Here is a 20244-nt window from a genome sequence, read left to right on the forward strand (position 1 = left end):
TCTCCAAAGAGGCTGCCAGACTTGCTGAGTTTCGCCAGTATTTTCCGAATCCATAAATATACCCTACCAATAATTGTGGGGCATCAAATATCCTATATAGAGGGGTTAATGGATAATTCAAATTAAATATTAATGTGTCACATCATATCTTTTAAAAGTTGACTCCACATCAATTGACATCTTGACTACATATCTAGAAAATAATACCAGTATATCATTGTTTAAGAAGTGAAGAAAAAAAACTCATCCCATGGTGACTGACTATCCAATCAGCATGTGATCATCCATTTGCAATCCACACTTTCCAGCATTTTGTGGAATTAAGATTTTATGAAAGGGATTTTCCATTCCTTCCGATGGCGACTTCCCTCCGCCGGTTCCTCGGTGGTGGAGGGTGTAAACAACAAGAAACACCGTTGACAGAGGCAGGACGAGAAGATCCCGCCTCTGGCCAATACGCGCTGGCTCAGGAAAACACCACAGGGGGTAAAAACCCCACCCAGTTTGTGCAGATGAGTTCTCGGATTATATGGACAGCGTCTTTTACAGATTCGTTCTCGAGATTAGCCCATAACAGGATCTTGTACTGGCATCTTTTTAAGTAGAGTCAAGTTGCAATGTGTATGGATAACTAATTCCTAGTCAGCTAGTCTTGTATGAATTAGAATTTAACGGAAAATAACTTTGAATATGTAGATATACTGCAATCTGCAGAATTTATCCATTTTTTTTAAATGAACATCTGTTTTATGTAGAAACTTGCTTCACCAGACAAATCTGCAAAGGATACTCTACTCTGTACCAATTACGCGCTGTGCTACAACTTCAAAAGGCTCAATCTTCAAAAGGCCACAGTGAGCAGTTTTTTAAACTTACTGCTGGAGCATCAGTTAGTCATTCCGGATCAGATGGCCATGATAGAAATTGGACAATTTCCATTCCATTTAAGGAAAACGAAAATCGGTAACAGGCACCCAACTCTAAAGACCAGTTTTATGCTCCAGCATAGGTTGGAAATGACCTCCCACAACTTTTATATCACCAACCTTACTGTCTTTGACAAAATAAAATTAGGAAATTCTGTGCTAAGATGGGAGTGTCAATATTAGGGAACACCCATTCACTATGTCACCTATCGAACAATCCCAAGCCAAGCATAATGTGGGTTCAATAGAGAATAAGTCTTCCTCAGTCTACAGTAACCCAATGACATATCAGAACTATGACCTCAAAAAGGTCCCAACTACTCTCTGATTCTCTAAACCAAACTCAACTGATGGTAAAATAGCTCCAGACACCCCACCCAAACACCAAATTTAATTATAATGCTTAAGTAAGAAGATGGCCTAGGAGAGCTTCAGTTGCACTTTGTTCATATAACTGAGAGAGTCCAACAACAGCTTTAACATGGGAAAATCTCCCAAAGTGCTTGATAGAAGTGTATTCACTGCTGGGAGTGGAGCAACTTCAAAGGCATGAGAATGGATAAATTTGCAACAGAAATTGGCACAAAACTGCAACAGAACAATGTGCTGCAGTTAAAGGAACAGTTCAGGAACATTGCCATGAGGCGGGAAATGTAGGACAAACAAATCCAAGCTCCCTGAATGATGAAAGAGATGGAGATTAAGATGAAGCAGATAAAGGGTGCATATGATAATGTCAGATCGATAATACAATCGAGAACCAGGCCGAATATAGAGGTTCAGAGGTTGAGTGAAAACAAGAGAAGCAAAGAGAGAATTAAGAAGCTGAGAGGTGACTTAAGAGGTTTTTAAGATGATGCGGGGGATAGATAGAGTGGACGTTCAGAGACTATTTCCTCGGGTGGATGTAGCTGTTACTAGGGGGCATAACTATAAGGTTCATGGTGGGAGATACAGGAGGGATGTCCGAGGTAGGTTCTTTACTCAGAGAGTGGTTGGGGTGTGGAATGGACTGCCTGCTGTGATAGTGGAGTCAGACACTTTAGGAACTTTCAAGTGGTTATTGGATAGGCACATGGAGCACACCAGGATGATAGGGAGTGGGATAGCTTGATCTTGGTTTTGGTCAAAGCTCGGCACAACATTGAGGGCCGAAGGGCCTGTTCTGTGCTGTACTGTTCTATGTTCTATAAAAGGGAATCTAAAAATCTATAGGCTTATAAACAGTAAAAGGGCAGTGAAAGGAGGAGTGGGGACAATTAGGGACTTAAAAAGGGATCTATGCATTAAGGCAGAAGGAATAGCTGAGGCATCAGATGAATGTTTCCCATCTGTCATTTTCAAGGAAGACAGTAGTGCCCGAGTCATAGTGAAAGAGGAGGTTGCTGAGATACTGGATGGACTTCAAGTGAATAAGAGGAGATATAAGATAGACTTGCTGTACTTGTTGAAAAGTCACCAGGAACAGGTGAGAGGCATTCAGGAATAAAGGGAAGTAAGGCAGAGCCATTGGTCATAATCTGCCAATCCCCCTGTGATAGAGGGTTGCTAACAGAGGACTGGAGAATTGCAAATGTTAGTCCTTCTTATAAAAAAGGGTGCAAGGATAAGTTCACCAGTCAGTTTAACCTCGATGGTTCAAAAGCTTGTGGAAATGATAATTCCATACAACATTAAGACTCATTTAGATGAAGGTGGATAAATTAAAGAAAGCCAACATGGTTTTGTTGAAGGAAAATTGTGTTGAACTAATTTGCTTGAGTTTTCTGATAAGGTAACAGAGTGATGAAAAAGATTTTGCTTTCATTCTTTCATGGGATGAGTATTGCTGTCCATTCTGAAATGCCCTTGTAAAAGTGGTGTAGAGTCACCTTCTTGAACCACTGCAGTCCATGTGGTGTAGGTAAGCCCACGGTGCTGTTAAGAGGGGACTTTCAGGATTTTGACCCACTGACAGTGAAGGAATGGCGATATATTTCCAAGTCAGGATGATGTGTGGTTTGGAGAGGAACATCCAGGTGGTGATGTTACCATGCTTCTATTATTTAAGGAGGTGGATTGGGTGCCGATCAAGTGGGTTGCTTTGTTCTGGATGGCATTGAGGTTCCTGAGTATTGTTAGAGCCATGTTCATTCATGCAAGAGGAAAGTATTCCATCACATTCCTGACTTGTGCCTTGTAGATGGCATAGTTAGGTGATTTACCCGTGGAAGAATTCACAGCCTCTAACTTGCTCTTATAACTAATGTATTTATATGGTTAGTCCAGTTAAGCTTCTGGTCAATGGTAACCCCGTGGTTGTTGATAGTGGGGGAGTCAGTGATTGTAATGCAGTTGAATGTCGAGAGGAGAGGCTTTCATTCTTTGTTGGAGATGGCCTTTGTCGGCACGTGCTGGCACTGTGGTTGACCTGATGTACGTGCACTTCCAAAAGGTATTCAATAAAGTTCCACAATACAGGTTGTCAGCAAAGTTAAAAGCTCATGGAATAAAAGGGCAATAGCAACATTGAAATCAAAATGGCTGCCTGACAGGAGACAAAATGCACTTGTGAATGGTTGCTGTTGGGACTGGAGGAAGGTTTATAGTGGGATTCCCCAGAAGTTGGTGTTAGGATGCCTACTTTTCTTGATATATATTAATGGCCTAGACTCGGGTTCACAGGGCACATGTTCAAAATTTATGGACGTGACAAAACTTGGAATTGTGAACTCATAGAATCATAGAGGAACCAGGTCCTTCAGCCCAACTTGTCAATATTGCCCTTTTTTAACCTCTAAGCTAGTCCCAATTGCCCGGATTTGGCCCATATCCCTCTGTACTTATCTTACCCATGTAACTGTCTAAATGCTTTTTAAGAGACAAAATTGTACCCGCCTCTACTACTACCTCTGGCAGCTTGTTTCAGACGCTCATCACGCTCCGTGAGGAAAATAGTGATAGACAGTCCGGTGGAATGGAGACAAGTAGCAGATGAAATTTAATGCAGAGAAACAGGAAGTGATTCATTTTGATAGACAAAACCAAAAAAAGGTGTTTTAAATTTAAGGGCAGAATTCCAAAAGGGGGTGAGGAGCAGGAGGACCTGGGGGTATATGTGCACAAATCAGTGAAAGCACTGCAGGCTGAGAAAGTGGTTCATAAAGCAGAAAGGACCCTCATTTTAATAAACAGGATTATAGAGGACAAATACAAAGAAGTTTATTTATTATTAGTATCACAAGTAGGCTTACATTAACACTGCAATGAAGTTACTGTGAAAGTCACCTAGTTGCCACATCCCAGCGCCTGTTCGGGTGCACTGAGGGAGAATTTAGCATGGCCAATGCATCTAACCAGCACATTTTTTGAACTGTGGGAGGAAACTGGAGCACTCGGAGGAAACCCAAGCAGACATGGGGAGAATGTGCAGACTCCATATAGACAGTGACCCAAGCCAAGAATCGAACCCGGGTCCCTGATGCTGTGAGGCAGCAGGGCTAACCACTGTGTCACCTTGGCGCCCAGTGATGATAGGCCTGTAGAAAACATTAGTTCAGCCTTAACTGAAGCCTTGTCTTCTAGTCGCCACACTTTTGGAAAGGATGAAGAAAAGATGGATGAGAGCAATCCCAGGATTCCAGAATGAGGAAATTAAGTAATGAGGATGGGGTGGAGAACCTGTCCTGTTCTTCCAGGTGAAAAGAAGATTAAGAGGAGATTTGATGGAAGAGTTCAAAATCTTGAGGGATCTGGACAGTGTAGATAGGTGTTCCAATTGGTGGAAGGATCCAGGATCATATGGCACAGGTTTAAGGTGATTGGCCAAAGTAATGGTGACATGAGAAAAATCCTTTTTACCCAATGAGCTGAAGACATCAATCAAGACTTTCAAAAGAGAATAGGATAATTAGCTGAAGAGAGAATATTTGCAGGGCAATGGGGAAAAGGCAGAAAAGTGGAATGAGGTGAACTGGTCTTGTAGAGTGCCAGCACAGATAGAGTGGACCAAATAGCATCGCTTGGTGCTGTAATCACTCAATGGTACCTTGAAAAAGGACATCAAGACAAAAGAGATATCGGATGGGATGATTAAAAGGTTGGTCAAAGGAATGAATTTTAAGTAGAAGGCAGTGGAGAAGCTGAGAGGTTTAAGGAGGGAATTGCAGAGCTCAAGGCCATGACAGCTGAAGCCATTGTTACCAATGGTGGAGCAAAGTGGGTGCAGAATGTCCAAGAATCTAGCATTAGAGGTGTGCAGAGTCCAGGCTGGAGAAAATGGGAATCGGGAGGGGTGAGGCAATGAAAGGATTTGGAAATGTTGGAAAGGTTCCACAAATAACCCCATCCTCATTGATGGAGGAGCCCAGCAGAGCAGCGCAAAAGATGAGGCTGAAGCATTCGCAACAATTTTCAGCCAAGTGCATGATCCATCTCAACCTCATTCAGAGGTCCCCAGCATCACAAATGCCAATCTTCAACCAATTCGACTCACACCTGTGATATCAAGAAACGGCCTCCACTGATCACCGGGGTAGAGAATTCCAAAGATTCTGGAGAAAAACTTCCTTATATCTGCCTTAAATAGAAGATCTCAAATTTTGAAACCCTTCCTCTAATTCTATGTTCTCCCATGAGTGGAAGCATTCTCTCAGCATCCACACAATCAAGTCCTCTCAGAACTTTATATATTTCAAAAAGATTAAATCTCATTCTTCTAAAATCCAATGAGCATCGGCCCAACCTGCTCAACCTTTCTGCATCAGACAACCACTTCTTCCTGGGAGGAATATCTGTCACCTTTCCCGCCACTAGCAAGATGGCATGGTTGTGGGAAGATAATGGGCACTCTATCCACTGCCTGTCCCTGCCATGTAACAGGCCACCCTAACTCCCAGCTCATCCCAAAAAGCTGATAAAACCCAATCAAGTTCAATGCTGTGGAGGTGAGGGTGGGGATGTCAGGAGGGTCTAACAGGGTAAACAACAGAGAATGCTGGAACGGAGATAGTTAACTCTGAAGAAAAAGAACCAAAGTTTACCTTTGCTCTTTGTGCTGAGCCTGAAGGTCTGAAATTTACTGATGGAGAATCTATTATAACTGTACCTACAAATATTTTTGGTTATATCTCCTTTTATTATCTTTGGTGCCATCTGGGATTACTTGCCTTAAAGGAAGTTTACAGTATGCCCTCCCTAAATGCTAACACAATGAAAACTAATCTCCAGAAAAGTGCACCCAATCAACTTGAAAATTGAGCAGGGAGTAGTTTGGAATGTTATGTATGTTTAGCTTACTGAATGGAGCTCTAACATTACTGATAGATTACAATTTAGAACTGTCATGAATATAATTGACAACTAACTCTGGCCTCTTGGGTAATTTAGCCTCCATGGTGACAGTGTCAGGTAGAGGCATGCTATCTAGATGCAATAGTGGCTCAAAGTGCCATGAAGTGCCCTCTGATGAACAAGACCTACAGCAGTGTGAAATCACAGATCACATTTTTTATTCATTCGTGGAACATGGACGTCGCTGGCTGGCCAGCATTTATATCCTATCCTTAGTTGTCCTTGAGAAGATGGTGGTGAGCTGCCTTCTTGAAATGCTGCAGTCCACATGCTGTGGGTTGATCCACAATGTGTTAGGGAGGGAATTGCAAAATTTTGACCCAGCGATATATTTCCAAGTCAGGATGGTGGGTGGCTTGGAGGGGAACTTGCAGGCTGTGGTGTTCCCATGTATCTGCTACCCCTTGTCCTTCTAGATGGAAGCGGTTGTGGGTTTGGAAGGTGCTGTCGAAGGATCTTTGGTGAATTTCTGCGGTGCATCTTGTAGATAGTACACACTGCTTTACTGAGCGTCGGTGGTGGAGGGTGTGGATGTTTGTGGAGGGAGTGGATTGGACTATGGATGAAACAAGCATCGTCAGTCCTGCAGTTGCCTGTTGAGGACTTTAAGGAATGTTCGTCCTTTACATTTTCAGTATCATTGCCTCGAGTGGGTTGTAGAACAATCGCACAATGGTGGAACCACATGCTGAAGTTCAGAGTTTGCCATGGTAATTCAAAGCTGCCACGTTAATAGGAATTCTGTCTCTGCCATATGGAACTACGAGAACTGTGAGGAATATGAGGGGATGAGGAAACATCAGAAAATTTAAAAATGAAGTTTAATACTCCAAGCAAATCATGACAACCCTAGTATAAAATAAAATAACCCCCATTCAAATTCCAAATACTGCATCACAACAAATCTCAATATTTCACAAGTGGCAGCCAAAACAAATTCAAAGCTGCTGCTTTCTAACCGATTGATGGGAAACTTTAAAATTTAGACGAGCAATAGAAAATGCTTAACATATTTGAAAATATGGAAACTTCTCTTTTTGTAATTATGGTTCCTCCCTTCTAAGTGGGCGATGTTTCCAATGATTTCACAGGTTGATTCTTATTTGAGTTCCACCCATTAAACATAATCAGTGAAGCAACTGCTATCAAGAGGATGATGCAACACCAGTCATGGTTTCAGAACCTTACACTGAACTTTAATAAGGAACACACTTGCTGTTGTAATCCAAAAGACTCTACCTTCATTGGGATATACTTGAATTATAATTTGTAACAAATGATGAAATATAGCCACAAGCTTATTTTTATGAAGTGCTGACTGTAACACTCTGAGCACCTCGTTTTGTTGAGTCAGGCAGCAAAAAAAAAATCTTCCATTAAGGTAAAGGCATTTAAATTTAGAATGATTGAAACCTTTCAAAAATAAAGCTTCAAAATTTAATAGGAAAAAGAAATGGAAATGCTTTTCTACACTAGGAAAAAAACATATAGGGCGGAATTTTTCCATCCGCTACGGGAATTGTAGCGGGTGGGACAGGACCATGCAAAGATCCGTTAACCTCAGGGGTGATTTTCCGGTCTTAGGGTGAGCGCAGCCGGAAAATCCCGCCCATAGCATTAAAAGATGCATTATTATGAGCCCCATACAGTTTCAGCAATAGGCTTGAGGTGCTCAGAGGTTCAGTGGTACTTGCTTGTCGGTCAAAAACAGAGAAAGCAAATGATAAATACAGTTTTGCAGTGTGACCACATTTTATGAGTATATTTGTCAAATGAAACTCGAATTTAAGTTTAATGAGGTTCACCACCAAATTACATTTTGTTTAAATGTCGAGGACCATATTTAAAAACAAACATTTGTGGTTCTGCAATGTTAGTGGGGGTATCAGCGCTACACACCGTCACCCATCCCTCAAAAATGTGTGCCTGCAGAGTTCTCTGAAAGCTGCATGTCTGCCTATCAAAACTGCCCATCAGAAATGATAAAAGAACCAGTTCTTTGCCATAGACTAAAAACAGAACATGCTGGAAAAACTCAGCAGGTCTGGCAGCATCTGTGGGGAGGGAAAACAGAGTTGACGTTTCGAGTCCATTTGACTCTTCCTCAGAACTAAAGAGAGGAAAAATGTGTTGGATGTTAAACTGTAGCCGGGAGAGATTGCAACAAGATGTAGAAGCTTTAACAACAAGAGATAAATGGCCTGGTGTGGGGGTGGGGAACGACAAGTTTTTGCATTGAGACAATAGCTGTAAGGGATATTAAAAAAGGGTTTAAGATGGAGGAAAAAGGTCACAGTCTAAAGTTGTTGAACTCAATGCTGCGTCCCGAGGACTGTAGAATGCCTAATTGGAAGATGAGATGCTGCTCCTCCAGCTTGCATTGGGCTTCCCAGGAGCATTGCAGCAGGCCAAGGACAGACACGTGCTCATGCGCAGCTACAGTGTAATACCCAAAACATCATCCCTCCTTTTAGTCCTGATGAAGGGTTAAACAAATTCAGAAACATTAACTCTGTTTTCTCTCCATACAGATGCTGCCAGACCTGCTGAGATTTTCCACCATTCTCTGGTTTTGTTTCGGATTCCAGCACCCACAATCGCTTGTTTATTTCAGTTCTTCGTCATTGTGGGTTAAAAAATTATACTGATTTTCCAATGAGTCTTGGCGATACGTCCAGTGCAACATTCATTTTGCAAGCATTCACATTGTGGCACAACATAGTGAAGTCCCAACTTGCTCTGGTAAGAAGCGGTAGCATTCTTGATCACGTCCAGAATTCTGTATATGCTAAACTTCTAACTTTGTTTTATTTGTCGATATGCTGAAGGGCCAAGCAGACACCAGCTCCTCCATAGAAGGGAGGGAAACAATACATCAGAGAATCTTCTCACACCGACTTCCAGCACAGGACTAGAAATGGGTCAACCGAGCATTTATCCTCTTTGCTGGAACAGAGAAATCCAAACAAGAAAAGGAAATACCTCAAAAGTGGAAGAACAGCACCCAGAACAGTTTAAACCATGTTGAAATGAAAACTATGCAGGAAAAAAACAACTAAAAATATACATTTTGAAATGACTTGCGTTATTGTTTTCAGGAAAAATTCCAAGGCATAATGACAATTTCTGATCACTTGATGTTTGCACAGACCATTTCTTTAATTTATTCTTTCACCGTTTCCTTGTTTATCAGCCTCTTCATCGCTCTTCAGCAGCTCCTCGTGTCAAGGGTGATTCTGATGGTGGGTAGAAGTGAGATCTCAGTGTTGGCTACAGGTTCGCAATGGCTTTTGAGTCCTCTCTCAATAGGCTCTCCCACAGTGAGGACATTGGTTGTCAGTGGTTGAGGTGATCGGCTATTGACTCAAGCAGCCGACTCTTTCTGTCTTCCTCTCGGTTCTCTCTCAGTGCCCACTTTTCTTGACTGGAAGGTTTTGATGCTATTTTCAATGACGGAACGTCATTTTAGTTGCAATTGGGCACCTGCTTCTCACGTGATGATGTTAACGGAGGTATGGAGATTGCCTTTGAAACATTTCCTTTGGCCCTGGCATAGAGCACCTCTTTAGGCAATCTTGAGTTGGGTATTTTATCAACATGACCCATCTATCTCAGCTAATACCTTTATACTTGACAAGTCTGTGTCTCAGAGGACGCTGAGGTTTGTTCTTTTATTCTCTCATTTATTTTGCAAGATGTTTTTAAGACAGCATCAATGATGTTGTTCGCAGGTTTTGATCTGGCAGCTCTAAGTCTTCCAAGTTTCAGTAATGCAGAGAAGCATGGGGAGTCTCTCTGTCCAATAGGCTGAGTTCAGTGCTGGGTCTGATGTGTCCAATTTCAAAAAATTGCGTACGCAATTAGCATAGGCTGAGCGAGCACATAGGATTCTGTGATGTGCCTCTTCGTCAATGACAGGTTTTTTGAGATAACTAACTTCCAAGAGACTTGAGGAACATTTTCCAACACCTCAAAATGGGAAGCTGCATTTAAACACTCCCTCTGCTATCACAGCCAGTCATGCCTGGGGATAGCAGTGCGGAAACCAGCCCCACGCTTTACGGAGGCCGATCTCAGAAGGCTTCTGGACACAGTTGGGCCTCCAGAAGCCTCACAGCACCAGGTGACGCAGATGCTTCTGGAGCTCACTCCAGCTGCCCCTCCATCCCATAAAGTGTCACAGGAGCCCATAAGCATCCCGAGGGAAGAGAAAACGCTGGAGGCCATCCCAGCTCTTCCATCCAGGAGACTCTGGCAGTCACCAGCCCTTCTGAAATCCCCTTCCTGACACAGATATATCTCAAGGGTAGCAGGCTGAACAGGGTGGCACAACAACATCCATGACACCTGAAAGTTGAAGGAGCCCTCAAGGTCCCGGCCCTGCAGAGGATGCCCGCCAATGGTATCAAAGACCATGGAGCCGTGGGACCACCGACCGCTTCCCCCTCTGATGTGCCAGACACCAACTTTCCTGATCAGAACATGTGGTAGCAATCGGGGCCTCCCTGAATCTCCTGATATTCTGAACCCTTGCTGCTGTCTGCCCTCCATCCCTGGGCCCTCCTCTGGCTCTCTCTCCACACCCCCTGCTCCGCCTCCTCCCTCAAAGAACACGCATCATCCTCCTCCTCGTCCTCCAGGATGTTGGCCCGCCGTTGTGCAAGGCACAGCAGACCACCATGATGTGTGACACTCTCTGGGAGCCATACTGAACAGCACCGCCACAGCGGTCCAGGCAGCTGACCTGCATCTTGAGCATGCCAATGCACTGCTCAATGACAGACCAGCTGGCAGCATGGGTTTCATTGTAGCAGATCTCCACCTTGGTCTCAGGCCTCCGCACTGGCGTCATCAACCAAGACCTCAGTGGGTAGCTCTTGTCCCCCATATGCCAACCCGGTTGCCTGGGGTGGTCCTCAAAGACCCCGCGGATATCCAAGGGCCCCAGGATGAAGCTGTCATGCCATCATACTGAATGCACCTCGGCAGTCAGTGCATGAACTGTGACTTGTCGCCCGATAGGAAGTCAGATGTTGACCCCCTCCCAGCCCTCAGGATGTTTGTCCCTATTTCTCTCTGAGTGACATACAGCCAGCCCCTTGTGCTGGCACGTTTCAGTCATGGGTGGCCCACCCGCCCAGATACACAACCCTGGTACACCTGGCAGCAGCATGTGGCAGATTGGGCTAAGCTCTTTGACGGCGCTGATGTAGATAATAAGGGTGGCTGTGAGGTGGCTCTCTTTGGGAAACGCTTGCAGTATTTCCAGGTGTAGCCACCTGGACGTCTTGTGCAAACTAGCCTCCAGGGATAGCCTGCAGTTCAGACAGAAGGAAGAACCCCCCTAACTTCCATGTGAGCAGCACGGTGGCACAGTGGCTATGGACTGCACGGTGGCACAGTGGTTAGCACTGCTGTTTCACAGTGCCTGGAACCCAGGTTCGATTCCCGGCTTGGGTGACTGTCTGTGTGGAGTTTGCACATTTCTCCCCGTGTCTGCATGGGTTTCCTCCGGGTGTTCCACTTTCCTCCCACAGTCCAAAGACGTGCTGGTTAGTTGCATTGGCCAAGCTAAATTCTCTTTCAGTGTACCCGAACAGACGCTGGAGTGTGGCGACGAGAGGATTTTCACAGTAACTTCATTGCAGTGTTAATGTAAACCTACTTGTGACTGATAAATAAACTTTACATTGCAACAGACATTACTGTGCTCATTGTAGGAAGCACTTCAGTGTTTATGCAGTTGAAGAGCTGTGCTGACAAGCTCCCTTGATTGAGGCAACTGCTGCCAGACCTGGTGCTTGTAACGATTAGTGGAGCCTGGGATGGAATGTCAAAAATAAACCACAGAGCCTGACCAGCAGGGTGACATTAGCGGGCTTTGCAATTGGCATCAAAGACAGTTCCTCAGGGCCTCTCAGCAGCCAGTGTGAGTTCTCGCCACACGAGCCCCAAACCAGCATTGGGCCCCGACCTGCGGACCTCCCGCGCCCACAAGTACCCCAAGCCCCTGCACCCTTGAATGCCCCGCACCACGGCAACGACTGACCTGCTCTTTTGCACCCTGGAGGTTAGTGCTAAACGGTACTCACCTCCTTGCTCACCCTCGCAATCCATGCTGTTTGGACCACATTTCCAAGGGACCAGCAGTGATTTGTGCCCACGTGACTTCCCGCTGGGGGGGTTGGGAACATTCCGGGAGGGAGGATGATCGTGTGTCACAGTTGCTAACCAGATTGAAATCGAATCACTCTCATGCTAATCAGCCTCATGCCCTTTCTGGGCGAGATTCAGTTTGTGCCAACAGAAAGGGACCGGAAAGGTTGCAAACCATTTGCTCAATGCGACCGGAAAATCACAGCCCATATTTCTACAACAGAAATGGTTGTTGTCTTAATTTGGCCTTCAGCTAGTTGAGGTTGAAGAGTTTACCATCAGTGTGGTAGGTTATTACAATGCCTGGGGGGAGGCTGTCAGTAGTAAGCTGCAGCATTGCTCCAAGAAAGGATGAGAATTGTGTTGGTGCGATGACACATCTCTACTTGATAGCTGTTGTGTCAGGGAAAGGAGCTGTAGTGGCACCATTGTAATATTCATCACCTCTGGGTCAAAATCATGGAAATCCCTCCCCTCCTTCCCACCACCTGTGCCGATTGTGGGAATTATGCCTTCAAAAGTACTGTGATAATTCCAGAAGGCCCAAGATCACCTTGTCCGTTGATGAATAATGCCTGTCTTGCTGGCATCAACCACATGCTAGTTTCAAAGTTCCAAGCAGTACGCAGAGTACAAAACATTTTTTTTTCCGTACGCCGGCAGCAAATTCACGCCCTCACTCAGGGACGCAGATACTCTGGCCGGGGATCCCCGCCGTCTGGTGCATTTCCCGGCAGCTGAGGCGGCGGCGGAATCTTCCGGACCGTCTGTGGGCGTTTTGCATCGATTGTCCACCCTGTTGCCGGGGAACCTGCTGTGGAGTAGGGGACGGGGGTTGGTTCACCTTCGGCGGGACCAGAAGATCCTACTGTTGGCGAGGATTTAAGATACGTTTGGCCAGGCATGTGAATGGGAAAGGTTGAGAGGGATATGGGCCAATTGGGACCAGTTCAGTTGAGGAAACCATGGACAAATTGGGCCAAAGGGGGCTGTCTCCGTGCTGTCTATCTCTATGACTGGAAAATCCTGTCCTCTGCATTTAACCCACGTTACATCTGACCCCGAAATGTCTAACGCTGACAATGTGTGCAAAAGGTGAACCTGCTCCGTTTGCAGCCCTGACGAGCAGTAAAATAAAGTACATCCAACCACGTTAAATTTCAAACAATTTTTTTCCACGGTCACTATGCACCACCATTAGCTAACACTGCCCACTACAAATCACATCTACACAGAGCAATCACAGTAAAGAGACTATTTGGGCTTCTCCTGGGGCTTGAACCCTCAGTGGAAACAATATCAAACAGTATCTTTATCAGTGCATTATTTAAAAATTGAAAAGAATGTTAATTTTTGATTCAGCTGGTATCGCACTTCTTCCTTCCAGCAACAATTGGTGAACAGGAAACTCAAGGTCTACTCCTCGGATTACTCCAATTTAAATGAGACATCCCAATATCAAAATAAGGCAAACCAATTGGACACTTAAAAGTGGAAAATAAGAAATTGGTCTGTGACTGTAGGCAGTTTTGTACCAAGGCTCAGCCCCCCTCACTAGGGTTAAAACTGCACAAGATCACTCCATGCTGGGTTGAGTCAGCAGAGGGAGAGATTTTCATTTTAGGGCAGCACGGCAGCTCAATGGTTAGCACTGTTGCCCCAAAGTGCCCGGGACTCAGGTTCGATTCCAGCTTCGGGTGACTGTGTGGAGGTTGCACGTCCTCCCCGTGTCTGCGTGGGCTTCCTCCGGGTGCTTCGGTTTCCTCCCACACTCCAAAGATGTGCGGGTTAGGTGATAAATCACCCCTTTGTGTCAGGGGAATTAGCAGGGTAAATTTGTGGGGTTACGGGTCTGGGTGGGACTGTTGTCGGTGCAGGCTCGGCGGGTCAAATGGCCTCCTTTCCTTCTGCACGGTAGGAATTCTGTGATTCTCCCATTAGCTTAAGCTGCATTGAAACCCAGGTTCTGGAGGTGGACAGACATTTCCCCCCACCCATTAACACCCTGATCACCAAGCAAAAGGAGAAGAGAATTTACCCCAATAGAAATAAAAACCTTTGCGAGTTTGCCTGATGTTTCAATTAGCAAAAGTCAACATGTTGCTGAAAGCAGGAAATAATCATCTAAATAGCCAAGCAGAGTTTGCCACTGATTTGACATGCAGTCACTGCACAGAATATTTCATTACCTACTTCCCCACCAGTGTAGAGGTCGGAGTTCGTGGGGTGAACGATAACATCACTGTCAATTGTTGCAATGTCAGCCTGTACAACTTGTAACTATAACAGGCAAACAAACATACAGAGAACATCAACCATGCTGGAAAGAAAACTGACAGACTGGAACATCGACAGTCTTTTAAGAGGGGAGTCCCTGCAAACAACATCAGTTTAAATCTGTATGGAGCAAGCAATTCGGAGACACTTCAGACTGAACTTAATTTGATGAACCGCTGAAATGACCTTCAAATTAAGTCAGACCCAACATTGGTCTCAAAGTCTGAATCTATTTTCCTTGCTCCTAATTATAAGCAACATAATTATCACAGTTTTATTTTAACCTTTTTCAACCATATTTTAAAAAAGATCCTTACTCCCAGGTCAAGCAAAGTTACTTTTTTAAAAAAAATCTCTTATCCCCATCAAACAACAGAGGCCAACACAAGGCTTTGCATGCATAGGGAAATAATCAAACTTAAATTTGGTTGGCAAAACTATCATGACATTGTATGCTTGCTGTGTTACTTTGTTGATCTGTCTTGCGTTCATTTTGAAAGTTATTTTAAATCGGGAGGTCTTCTTGAAAAAAGTGTTTTGCAAAACCTTTATTGTCCTATCTGGCTTTGTAAAGAAAGAAATACAACCAATACTCATACTGGAACTCATTGCTAGAGTTAAAAACATCATCTGCTGGGTCCCCAAAGCAAAACGGTTAGTTAAACACTTGTTGGTGAAGCAGGCGCCTCTTTAATCATTTGGAGCACGAGTCATTGAAGAACATTTTTACTAATTGCACCTCTCTTAATGTTTTGAAATACTTTGCTTGTACAATGAGAAGGATTTTTTTTAAAGCATGATGGAGCCCACCCACAACAACAGGTAACGGTGAACTGGGGCAAATTATGGAAAAGTGCTCACTGCCAACATCCGAAAATCTCCCAGTGAGAACTAAACAATAATTACGGCCCAACATTCAGCACCCAGAATCTGTTACGCAATTTCCAAATTCCATAATACTCTCAGCCAACGTTACCTGCAAAGTCACATTTCATTTACCTAGGTCATCTTTTAGCTCAATGTCAGCACTGGTAGGATTGATAATGGCCTCCACCTCGAAGCTCGCTATGTTACTGAGTTCACTGTGAATGAGGTGTAACTGCAAGGAAAAGCATTGATACAAGAGTAACAGGGTAGAAGGGAAAAACAAAGGGGATAAAACAAGTCACAGCAGCAAAGGATAAAAGGACAGCAAGCTTTGTGGAAACACAACATTCCCAAAATAGTCTTTTTATTTTAATCTCGCTCCAACTTTCTCCCCTATCTCTCATTCCTGAAGCCACTTATTCCTGTACTGTGGTACAGTTCATTGTGAGATAGTAACCCTCCTAAGCAATGGCCTAGTGGTATTATCGCTAGACTATTAATCCAGAGAATTAGCTAATGTTCTGGGGATCCAGGTTCGAGTCCCGCCACGACAGGTGGTGGAATTTGAATTCAATAAAAAGATATCTGGAAGTAAGAATCTACTGATGACCATGAAACCATTGTCGATTGTCAGAAAAATCCATCTGGTTCACTAATGTCCTTGAGGGAAGGAAATCTGCTGTCCTTACCTGGTCTGGCCTGCATGTGACTCCAGATCCACGGCAATGTGGTTGACTCTCAACTGCCCTCGGGTAACTAGGGATGGACAATAAATGCTGGCCAGCCAGCGATACCCATGTCCCATGAATGGATAAAAAAAAGCTAGTTTCAAACCTGGAACTGTTGGCATGTATGACACCATCAAAATCTATAACCTAATTTGGGAATTTCACTCTGCACTGCGAGTCTTCATGAGCCTTTGCACGTCTTCACCACTGGTGTAGACTAATGCATTGGTAATTTTAGTTAAATCCAATTATCCTACAACCATCTTTAAAGTTCAAGTTACTTTTCTAAGTGGCTAGTTTGGTTTTTCGGAGGGAAAAAGAGCTTTTTTGATTGCATGACGAAAGGACACAGAATGCAACACGTAAGGAGTTCAACACATGGCTGTTATAGAAGGGCAGAATATGACTCTGATACCCATATCCCCAAATTCCTGATCTCAGCAGCTTTGCCGCGGTAAAGCACTCAAGGATGCATCATTAACTAAATACTGGCTGATTATTCTTTGACGAAACAATCATCATATTTGCATCCCTGTTCTCATCCTTAAGTATGGGCTCTCCCATGATATTCTACCTCAATCTGCCCTTGTGTCATCTCGCAATACCATGATTCCCCCTTCCATGATTATTCACTCATCCAGTTCTTAATAGAAGAGTCAGGATAATCCAACAAGAAAATGGGAAACCCTGGCTTCTGCTGGCAAAAAAAACCTATCTGTTACACCGAGAACAGAATAAAAAATTGTTTAAAGGAGATAGGACAGAATGGTGGATATGTGGCAAGCAGTCAAAGCCATCAGAGGCAAGAGGCAAGGAGAGAAAGAAAGGCATTGCATATAAAAACAATTGCGGGGAGTTGGGCATGTGAGAAGGAAACTGCAGAAGAGGGAGAAAAGAAGGAGAGAAGAAGAGTGGAAAAGAAAAACAACAAGGAGTGATGGACTAGGAAAGGAGCAACTTGAAGCAGGATTAATTGTTAAATATAAATTGTGTACAAACACAAGTTAAGGCATGGATGCTGTAGACAGAGTTGTCTCCCAATATTTATGTTGCGTTAGTGCAGTCATGTTTGTGTAGGTAATGGAAAAGCCAAACACAAAAGCTGGAGGAAAAATGGAACCTACAGAACAGAACATGGGAACGGTGCTGGTACCAACACATTTAATGAAGAGAAAGAAACGTCTTTGGGCGGATTACCTTTTAATAACAAGCAGTAAAAATAATTTCAATCTGGAGAATTCTGGAACCAGAGGACATAGATTCAAGATAAGTGGCAGTAGATGTTGAGGGAACGTGAGGAAGAACTTTTCTTCCACAGAGGGTATTGGATGTCTGGAATTCACTGCCCAAGTTGGTGGTGGAGGCAGAGGTCCTGAACTCTTTCAAAACGTACTTGGATCTGCACCTTAAGTGCTGTAAGCTACAGGGCTATGGGCTGGGTGCAGGAAAGGGCATCTGGGTGTCCTCGGGCTGGCATGGGCAAGATCAGTCAAATGGCCTCCTTCTTTGGTTTTCTATGGTTCTAAGAGTTAATCACATTTCAATTATAATTAATTAAAGAGGGTGCTTTAACACTTCCCACTTAGCACCCAAGGTAACTGTGACCTCTGAATACTGAAGAAGGAAAGTTGGAGGAAAAGAAAAGGAACTTCCCAGATCTGGTGCGATACAGGAATGGGTCTCAGGCACATGAAATGCATGGCCTGAGAGAAACAAGGGTTCACTCAAAAAGAGAGCCTTCTTAAAAACAAAACACAGGTTACTGCTTCCTTATAGTATTTAGGTTCGTGAGTCTAAGCTTTTTCCAATCGTAGCATGAATGGGAACTTATTAAAATGAATGGGCGACCATCGGCTGTGCAAAGAACAACCTCTGGGAGAACTACTGCGGCCACTGTGCAAAGGCTAAGAAAACAATCAATTTCAGTGATTTACTAAAGGTGTAATGACAGGTGTTATACAAGTAGCTGTCAAATCAATATCTTCTCAAAATCGCAATCAGAGTTTACTTCAACGAGCCTTTCATTCCCCATTTGCAGCGATTATTACAACTGAAATGTGATTAACTCTTCTTCAGTACAAAAGATTAAAATTATTTTTACTGCTCGTTGTGAGAAGGTAATCCTCCCAAAGAAGTTTCTTCCCCTTCATTTTTAGTTAAAACGACATGGGAGGAGGGATTTTATCTTAATGATGAAAGCAATTACAACGAGGAGACTATCAGAGAGGATTAAGGGGTGCACAATTAAAGATAGATTAGAAAATTGGATTAAAAAAAACTAGGTCAAAGGGAGGAATCAGAGATTAGGATTTAAGTGACTTTCTCAAAACGATCAGGTAACTGTATTTCACAGGGTTCTATTTCTGGGCCACTTTTGTTCACAGACGTCACATGACTGGTTTTGTTGTAGCATTAAAGACATTGGTGTTCACATTTCAGATAATACTAAAATAAGAGACACAGGAAATAATTCTGGGCATGAAAGGAAGTTGCAAAATGGACATTAATACGATGGTTAAGTGGCCAAAGACTGGCAGATAGAATTCAATGTCAGCAACGGTCAAATGATCAAGGAGGGCATGAGGCTAGCCCATTGCACTTGGGGTTGCTGACGCCTGCGATGGTGGTTTGCCTAGGTTAGCATAAAGGATCAAGGTGGCCAATGAGGTTAAACCAAGGCTTCACCTGATGCAATTTTTCAAAGCCAGCTCGGTCTTTTGGCTAAGATGAAGGGTTAGATCAAGCCCGGGAGGGGGTGTACTGACTCATCCTGTCATCTTGAATCTTGTTTGATGAATCCCAAGATGGGATGCAGACTCTTGTCTTGTCAGCTTGGATCTTGTTTATCCCTCATGTGGGGAACATGATTGGACCTAATTTAATTGGCTTTTTTGATTAGAAATAAAGTCCCAAATAGTAGCAAAGTAAACCAGCCAAATGGCACTTTGAATCGGAATAAATTGAATGATGTGGAAGAACAGGGGAATTTTGCAGTTCAGGTTCTCAAGGACTGTAAAAACAACAAGCAAATAATGTCATAAATAAAACTAATAGGATACCGGGTTTTCAGGCAAAAGGTATTGAATAAAAAAAGTCAAGATGCAATGGTGAATCTATATTTAAAAAAACCTTAAGACCTATAGACAACTGGCGTACTGGGTGCTGTTTTAAACTCCACGCATTTGGGAAAATGTTAAAGCTGTGAAAAGCACATCATAGAGGTTCACAGAGATACTGCTTGAGATGAGAATGTCCAAATACAACAACAGATTGACACATTGGGACTGTTTTTGTGAGAGCAGAGGAGATTTTGAGATCAGAAAGCAGTGTACAAAATTATGAAACAGACTGTGTATCCAGTGGGTGAGAGTTCAAAACAGGGAAATTGGTAATAATACTGAAAGTCAGAGGTTTAGAACAGAGAACCGGAGAAAAAAAAACACGCACAGATTTTTGAGGCTGTAGAATATGCTACCAGAGTTAGCGATTGAAGTAGAGATCACATCAATAATTAAGAATAGGCGATTGAAAGAAAAGAGCAGCTAAGGGATGTGAAACTAGGTCGGAACATGGGATTAAAGCCACTATTCAACGTGGAGAATGAACACCGACACAATCTAGCTCAACCAAACAGCTCAATTCCATGTATTAATTTTTATTTAATGCTACTCATTGTTCAATATTGTTAATCTTGATCATTTAAAGCAACGTGCATGAAAAATGTCAATCAAATTAATTCTATTTTTAAAGATAACAGGCCACGTGGGCAGTTAGCATGGTCCTTGGGCAATGATCTAAATGTTTTCCATACCTCTCAAATGCTCTCTGGCCAACTAGAAATGGGCAATAAATGCTGGCCAGCGAGCCACGCCCGTGTCCCAAGAACAAATGAAAAAAAACCCTGAATCTTTGTTTAGTGTTTCCCCAGGTAGTCAGGGTTGGAATCATAAAATCAGCAG

The 20244-nt window shown here is 43.5% G+C and overlaps 1 protein-coding gene across 2 annotated transcripts in view; it reads right to left on the reverse strand.

The window, feature by feature from the left end:
• macroh2a1 (macroH2A.1 histone) overlaps positions 1-20244 on the reverse strand; it is a 49148-nt gene that overhangs the window by 4781 nt on the left and 24123 nt on the right. Inside the window, exon 6 of one of the 2 annotated variants that reach the window (XM_078230879.1) lies at positions 14603-14693. In XM_078230879.1, coding sequence (XP_078087005.1) covers positions 14603-14693 — 91 coding nt within the window. Of the gene's footprint in view, positions 1-14602; positions 14694-15689; positions 15790-20244 lie in introns of both variants that reach the window. The other variant, XM_078230878.1, reaches the window with a different exon arrangement.

The sequence above is a fragment of the Mustelus asterias genome, chromosome 16, assembly GCF_964213995.1.
Source record: "Mustelus asterias chromosome 16, sMusAst1.hap1.1, whole genome shotgun sequence".
In the NCBI taxonomy this organism is placed as follows: domain Eukaryota; kingdom Metazoa; phylum Chordata; class Chondrichthyes; order Carcharhiniformes; family Triakidae; genus Mustelus; species Mustelus asterias.